Source organism: Oncorhynchus gorbuscha, linkage group LG08 (genome assembly GCF_021184085.1).
Source record: "Oncorhynchus gorbuscha isolate QuinsamMale2020 ecotype Even-year linkage group LG08, OgorEven_v1.0, whole genome shotgun sequence".
In the NCBI taxonomy this organism is placed as follows: Eukaryota; Metazoa; Chordata; class Actinopteri; order Salmoniformes; family Salmonidae; genus Oncorhynchus; species Oncorhynchus gorbuscha.
Genome location: NC_060180.1, coordinates 26,272,615 through 26,280,369, shown reverse-complemented (window position 1 = coordinate 26,280,369; position 7,755 = coordinate 26,272,615). Strand labels below are relative to the sequence as shown.

At 39.7% G+C, this 7,755-nt stretch overlaps 1 protein-coding gene across 1 annotated transcript; it reads left to right on the top strand.

Annotated features, from left to right (window-relative positions):
• Positions 1–1,004: 1,004 nt before the first annotated feature.
• LOC124041408 (zinc finger protein 518A-like) lies at positions 1,005–7,014 on the top strand. Its single transcript, XM_046358947.1, has 3 exons — positions 1,005–1,415; positions 2,402–4,813; positions 5,027–7,014. Exons 2-3 carry the CDS (start codon positions 2,416–2,418, stop codon positions 5,788–5,790), a joined length of 3,162 nt encoding a protein of 1,053 aa, XP_046214903.1. The 5' UTR covers positions 1,005–1,415; positions 2,402–2,415; the 3' UTR covers positions 5,791–7,014.
• Positions 7,015–7,755: the final 741 nt, after the last annotated feature.

Here is a 7,755-nt window from a genome sequence, read left to right as displayed (position 1 = left end):
CATGATGTGGTTATTATTCACTGTAAGACTTGTCTTATAATGGCTTATTATAAGTTCATAATTATCCCCAGTTTAAAAGTCCTACATAGAGACAACTTATTATAAACCTTAGGGTATTATAAGACATTATAACTCCTCATACATGTATGTGACAAATAATAAAGCATTACTATAGGATTTAGGTCAGTTATTGCCACAATTTCAAGAAGCTAAATGAATGTCTTCACAGATTTCAAAAGAGGACTGTTGAAAATATTTAAATTAACGAACATGTCTTTAACCCAAATCCCTGATCTGTTAGTCCAACACCTTTTCCGTTGCCCATAGCAGCAAAGGACATGGGCACGTACCCTCCTGCTTCCTCTATCCAGAACCTCTGGTCTCTCATGTAACTTTATCAGCAGGCTTCTATGGTCTGATTGAGGCACCATCCAACCCCTGACACCAGTGTAGCAAAGTTTAAAGAGGTAATCTGTGACTGCTCCACCAGTTTTTTGAATATTAAATGAATAATACCGGCCCATTGATTCTTGTAGAATATGACTTTCATGACCTTAGTCAAACTGTCGTACCCCATCAGAACCTGAAATATAAGCTTATTGTACTCCATTGTATGAAATTGTAAACAAACACTGTATAGCCTCAAAACACAGTTAACACTATCATTTTGATATCCTGCACGATCTGTCCTTGCATCCATAGCTCTATCTATGAATTTGAGAGTGGTTACATTTCTCCAGCCCCCCACAAAAGTGCCCACTTTGTTAATATTTGAAATGCAGTTTGCCCCTTTAAGGTGGTCAAAAGGGAATTATGTAATTCCTTGTTAACTAACAAATATATTACCCCAAAAGACTATCACATACAAGTGAACATTTACCGAGCATTAATGACCTCAAATTGTTTCATTACTATTTTAATGGGTGCAATCTCCTATTTTTTTTGTTGCTTTGCATAATAATATTTTCTCCCCGACAGCACAAAACACCAGGAAGAGATGGGCCATATCGCCCTGTTCAGTGAACAGTAGGCTATTTGGAGAGACAAAGGAAGTGTAGTCTAATCTTGTTATGACTCCCTCGAACAGTAATAACACTGGTATAAACTAATGGAGGGCACTTGTCTCAAAGTCAAAGTTTAAATGTTGATTTTATTTCGACTCGCCATATAATTAAACACGCGTAGAAAGTCGACAACGGCCGTATCTCTGTCATGTCGGCTAAAAGCGGTACATGAGCCATTATTCATCCGTTCTGGTACTCCGCTGAAGAGCTTTCCTGTGCGTAATCCCCGGATGAAGCTGTCATGGCTGCCATTCGCTGAGCTGTCAAGTCTACAAAAGAAATGTAAAAAACCAACCGAAGTCTCGAACTATACATCGACGTAGTCCAATTGTATCGGAGCTTTAGACTGCGGTAAATATATTTCGGTTCACATATAGTGATTGTATTAACTTTTTGTCATGCATGTTTTTCTTTCTACTTTCTCACATGAGCTGTTTATGTATATTTCATTCAAATCAATCAACTGGCATGTCAGCCAGCCGTCCAAAAGCTCATACTTCACAGTACATGTTTTACCAGGCAGTGAGGCAAAGGTGAAGATGAGTGATCGTCGAAGCAAAATATGAATTGTTTTAAAACAAATTAACGCGTTTGTTTGTTACATGTTAATGAAGCTTCTCAGTCAGTTTGTTTTGGTCAAGCCAAACAGCACAACAGAAATGGCTGATAGCTTTGGTCTAATGCAAAGTTAACAGTAACATACCGTAATAACCTTTTTTTTAGCGGCAAGCAATCAATTTAGCGTTGAGTATTTTCTTCGATTGAGACCCATAGGTAACAGGTGGGATTGTTTACCTGTTTTAATTGCAAGTTTGGTCCGATTTTGTGAATTGTAGCAAGTCCTTTGGTCAGTCACATTGAGAAACTTGCATGGCACATCATTTGAGTGAACAATAGCCTAATTGAGTTATTCATTACCCCTATAGTAAATAGTCTCAAATGTAAATAGGCTACATTGATTATGCAACAGGTGGATCAGGTTGATTCGTGATGTGGGTTGTGAGATCATGCACTACACTGGCAATTAGTCACACAGGTAGGCTACAGAGCAGTTTTGAATTGAGAGTTTTGCTAGTTACTAGCCTTATAGTGAAGTAAGAACAAAGGCAAACACAACATAATTCTAGTTGATATAATTGATTAACAGATCAGGATCATTTGATGACCATTTCAAACATGCATCCTAATATGTTATTTTCTCAGGTCTGGTCTCTGTGTGGGCTGTAGACTGTAGATTCTGAGGGGACATTTGCATATGGTCTTTGATGGTTTCCAGTTTATAATGAATTGCTGGCTTGGAAATCAACTGTCTATTGCTTATTTTACATCTGTTACAGGGGCCTGAATTGACATGGATCCAGCACATGCTGAATTAGATGTCCCTGCTGGAGGTAATATTAAAGTTATCGATGATGAGGACAAAAATTGGCACAAACGACTCCGTCTCAGGAAAGCTGCCGTTCAGCCCCCAACTATGCAAAGTGAAGATAAGCATGGGCCGAAGAAGATAGAGGACAAGGAGAAAAGCACAGAGCAGAGGTATTTGAAGAAGACACCCCTTAAAACACAAAAGAGTCAACATGTGACAAAGGTTTATGGAAATATACTTAGGTTTAGATGTTTTGAATGCAACGGCAGCACAGAATTCAGCCCTAATGACTTACTGAGGCACTTTCAGGAAACTCACCCAGGAAGCCAACCAATCTTTCCTTGTGACATGTGCAGTTTTATTACACAGGAATTCTCCCATCTTCAAGTTCACCAATTAGGCCACAGAGACACTTTTGTCAGCTGCAACATATGCAATGACAATGTCCAGCACACTCTCTTGCAGCTCACCACACATTTAAACATGCACCACAGCTTGAATGGCCACTACACTTGCGAGAAGTGCAAGTTCTCCACCAGAGATGTAGGATCATTTTTGGAGCATATGTATCTACATAACATGGAGCCGCAAGCAGGTGGCATTTCTGATCATTCAAATCCTGCTGACCAAGATTTGCAGAGACATCTCATGGCCAAAACAGCACAATTCCCCTTCAGTTGTCAGTTCTGTGACTTTATAGCGCATCGAAAAGGTATCATCACAAAGCACATGGCCACCGTCCATGGTAAAGCGACAAGCCAAAAAAATTCATCATCAAGACTGAAGCACGTGGTGACAAGGAGTACAGTGAGGGAAAATAACTGGATGTCACAAGGCTGTCTTTCTCTGTCGGGGGAAGGATTCCTGGATAAATATTGCAGACTGTCAAATCCAGAGAGGGCTTTGGAGGAGACCCAGCAATTTTTAGAGAAGTCTGTGCCTGATGAAGCTCTTAAGAATGTACTTTCAAATGTACCCAAAGCCATCACTTCCTTTTCAAACTGTGACAACTGCATGATATCCAACCCTGGATTCCCAAACACAGGCAAGGACCTCACTGTCCTCATGCTCAAAAACAAGATTGCAGTTCCTCCGAATGGCACTACTGAAGCAATTGCTTTCAAAATTGTGGAAGGCAAAAAAGATTTGGTTCTCAAGGTTACACCATCAGCAACGCAAGAGACCTCTGACACAACAAAGACGTCATTGTGTGTCACTGAGCAGGAATCAGAGAATATTGCTTCTCAAACTAGTGCTGGGGACTCCAATGCAAATGGATGCCAATCAAATTCAAGTATCCCTCGAAAGACCAAGCCACCCAGTTGTCCAGGATCATTCTTGACACCAAATGATGTTGCCACTATTTCAACCCTAAACGAGTTAGTAAAATATGATCAAACTCAAGAAAATAGAGAGAACCAGGAAACAAGGGTTGGCCAAATGCACAGAAATGATGCAGAACCCAAAGATGTAAATCACTGTGAAGATACGGCAGAGGAAATCAAAATGTCAAAGTTGCCAAAGGAGAAAAGTAAAAAAGAGCAAAAATCCTTTCCTGAAGCTCTGCGCTCTTCCAAGACTATGGGGGACAAAAAAAGGGTGAGAAAGAAAGTGGTCGGCCCTAAAACTGTAGAGAAAAAATCATCACCAACATTAGAGCTCCTCCTGAAGAAGAACCCAGTTAAGGAAATGCAGTGGATGCCACAAGGTCCTCTTCCCCTGTTAGGACGAGGTTTGCTGAATGATTTCCATAGACTAGAGCACCCACAGAAAACTTTGGAGAAGTCGCAACAATTTCTTAAAAGAGCACTCTCAGCTGAAAATGGCAAAAAGAAGCTGTCCAAATGTCCCAAGACTGACCAGACACAGAACTCCAAAGTGGTCACTAGGTCGTCAACGTCAGAGGGAGGCCTTATTCCAAACCCTGGGCATTTCAGCCCCAGAGGTAACAACCTTAATAAGATTTTAGTTCCTCCCAATTGCACTACAGAGGCCATGGGTTTAAAAATGGTGGATGGGAAAAAACATTTGGTTCTTAAGGTTATACCATCAACAATGCAAGAGACCTCTGACACAACAAAGGCATCCTTGCATTCCATTGAGTCTAAGGAAGGCAACACCACATCTAACACTTGCACTACGAGCCAGAACAGTTTAGTCGTTGTCGATAATTCTCATGTCCTGGATGGCCAAGATTGTCCAAGGTTAGGCTTACCTCGTGTATCTAATGGAGCCAAATCAGGTGGAAATGATTTGGGCCAGATGACGGAGGAGAAGTTGGAGGCTGTGAACTATGACCCAGAAGGGGTTGGAACTACAGAAGCTCAGGTCACCATGATGTCTCCCTCCCCCATACTCCATTTCATTACTTCACCACAAGGTAAACAAACCTATCTTACTGAAATGTATAACACCTGATTTGTTAAATGTATTTCCAAATATTTACTTCTCGTTACCTGTCATGCATGACTCTGTCCATGCCACTCTATGCTTTATCGATAGGCAATAAATGGAGTCATTATTCCTGTAGCAATTCACTTCCCTTTTTTACTGTACTAATTGTGCTTTGTTCTCGTGTTGAATATTTCAACAGGTATAACAAACTTGTCAGAGAATCCGGTCGACACTCCAGACATTTGTTTTCAGGACGTTCCTCCCAATACCAAGCTAAGAGATGTAGGACAGCAGGAGGGCTTTGACAGGATTTGCCTCTCACCACAGACAAATGAACAGACAGTTAAAGGAAAGAGGCCGGGTGAACCGTCCACAGAAGACTCTCCTGAGCCACTCTCAAAAGCCTTCAGGAAAGTTGTGGGAGAAGAAGAGGCCTCACTAGCAGCCGCGCATCACTGGGAGCTAGGCCCTAGAGATGTGGAGAGGACCCTGAAGCTGTTGCCATTAAGTCCCACTCAACTCATAACACGTCCAATAGGAGACCAGCCTGTTGTCGTGCTAAATCACCCAGACACAGACATTCCAGAGGTCACAAATATAATGGAAACAGTCCACAGGTACAAAGGAGAGGTCCAAAAAGTAGTGCTGTCTCGGAAAACATTGAAAGCCCTTGCAGCCGTAGGTCGTGATATGTTTAGGGCAAATGCCCCGGCGATTGAACGTGTGTGCCCTGAGAGCAGAGTGAAAGAGAGATTCATCTTGAAAATGAAGCTGAAAAAGATGAGCAGAAAGAAGTACAAAGTGGTGAACGCAGTCCCGCGCAGCACTGAGCCTCTATTAAGATTTAGCTGCTGGTTTTGTGGCCGAGCCTTCAGTGATCAGGAGGTCTGGATTGGCCATGGCCAGCGCCATCTGATGGAATCTACTAGAGAGTGGGAGAAGCTGGAAAGTGAAAAGTCATAAATGTCACCTACACTGGATACAAAGTTGAGAAAGGTGTCCCTGTACAAAAGCAATGGACAGAAAAGATACTAGATGGAAATTCTCTTAATTTATTAGAGAAATATGTTGCTAATAAGGACTTAATAAGTGTCCAAAATCAATATAACTTCATGTGAGTTCTTCCAAAGTACAGGCCTCAAATAATAGGGCTCTAGTCATTTTTGCATTTTCCGTTGCTCAAATCGAAGTATTTAATTTGAAACCCACTTATGCTTTAGTGCTATCATTGTTTTAGATTGGATGCAATCTATTTGTTGTTTCAGTTATTGTCTAGCCAAGATGCAATGCTATTTAAGTTGACCAAAGTACACTGTCATAAGGCATTTTTCACAGAACACTGTAATAAGGACACATATTAGGCACACTCAGAAGCTCTAAACATGAAAATGTAATGTTATACGGGTATGTATGTTGTGTGTGCTAAGATGATTCATTTGGGAGGGGATGGCAGGTTTGCCTTGTTACTAGGCTATACCAACATTGTTTAAAAAGCTATTTTATGTTTATTTCTGATTTGCAGATGTACTCTGTTCTTTTTTTTCTGTGATTTGTCATAAAGAGTGAATGTGTTTGTATGCATATAGTTACCAAAAATATGAATGGTTTCAAATCTAGTAATTTTGCTAAGTTAGTCTGAGCTAGTAGCAGGAGTAGTCCAAAGAATATACCTTTTTATAATTTGTATAATATTGTATAGGATGGCTGACTGATGGCATTTGTGCATATATTTTAAATTATCATCTGTTTTTTAATTGCACTATGAACAGACAGTGAATATTTCTTTCCATTACTTCACTTTATGAATCTTATGACAGTCTTGATATGCATGTTCTTGCATGTATCCTTATGTTCTGATGATCTCACGGCATCCATGGCAAGGGATACTTTTACAGTAGTTAGTCAGCCCAGGTCAAGGCCCAAATCACAAATACATGTAGCACATCTTTCTGAGCATACCCTTTCCTCTAGTCACCCATCCATTTATTTCTTCAAATCAACAGAAAATAACTGGTTTGTTGTAGTATTGATAAGTCGGAGAAAGAAACACAATTCTGACTTCGAAAACATTTGTTTTTCCACCAAGTGCCTGCCCTTTTCTGTTCCACAATGAATATGTATTTATCTTGACACACACCTGGTAGAATTATGTGTTGAACCGATCAATAAATATGAATAGTTTGAAAATATATGTGTGATTATTGAACATATACAGGTGTAGGATCTTAGTTTTTCTCGATTGATAAGACACTTTTAATTTAACTGGGGTCCACATCAACCTAATGAGCACAACAGTATTATTTGGTGTAAAACTGTAAGTAATTTCTAATTGCTTTCACACACAATGCAAATGCTAAGCACATTTTTGCAAAGCAGCAAATACAACTCTTTACAAATGACTCTAAACTCTGTTGAGTTAATGACAAACAAAATTAAACATTTGGTCACAGCTGATACAAATTACTCACATGAATGTGAACCTGTGTGCAAAACTTATTTGCTAAATTGTTCAATCAGCAATCAGTCCTTATTCATGACTAAAAGAGTTCACCTATTTGAAAGAAGTTATTGGAACGTTGTGCAACGATTGATTCATATAACTTTTCATTCGATGATAAGTTGTATGTTTTGATGTACAGTTGAAGTCGGAAGTTTATATACACCTTAGCCAAATACATTTAAACTCAGTTTTTCACAATTCCTGACATTTAATCCTAGTAAAAATCCCTGTCTTAGGTCAGTTAGGATCACCACTTTATTTTAAGAATGTGAAATGTCAGAATAATAGTAGAGAGAATTATTTATTTCAGCTTTTTTGTCTTTCATCACATTCTCAGTGGGTCAGAAGTTAACATACACTCAATTAGTATTTGGTAGCATTGCCTTTAAATTGTTTAACTTGGGTCAAACGTTTTGGGTAGCCTTCCA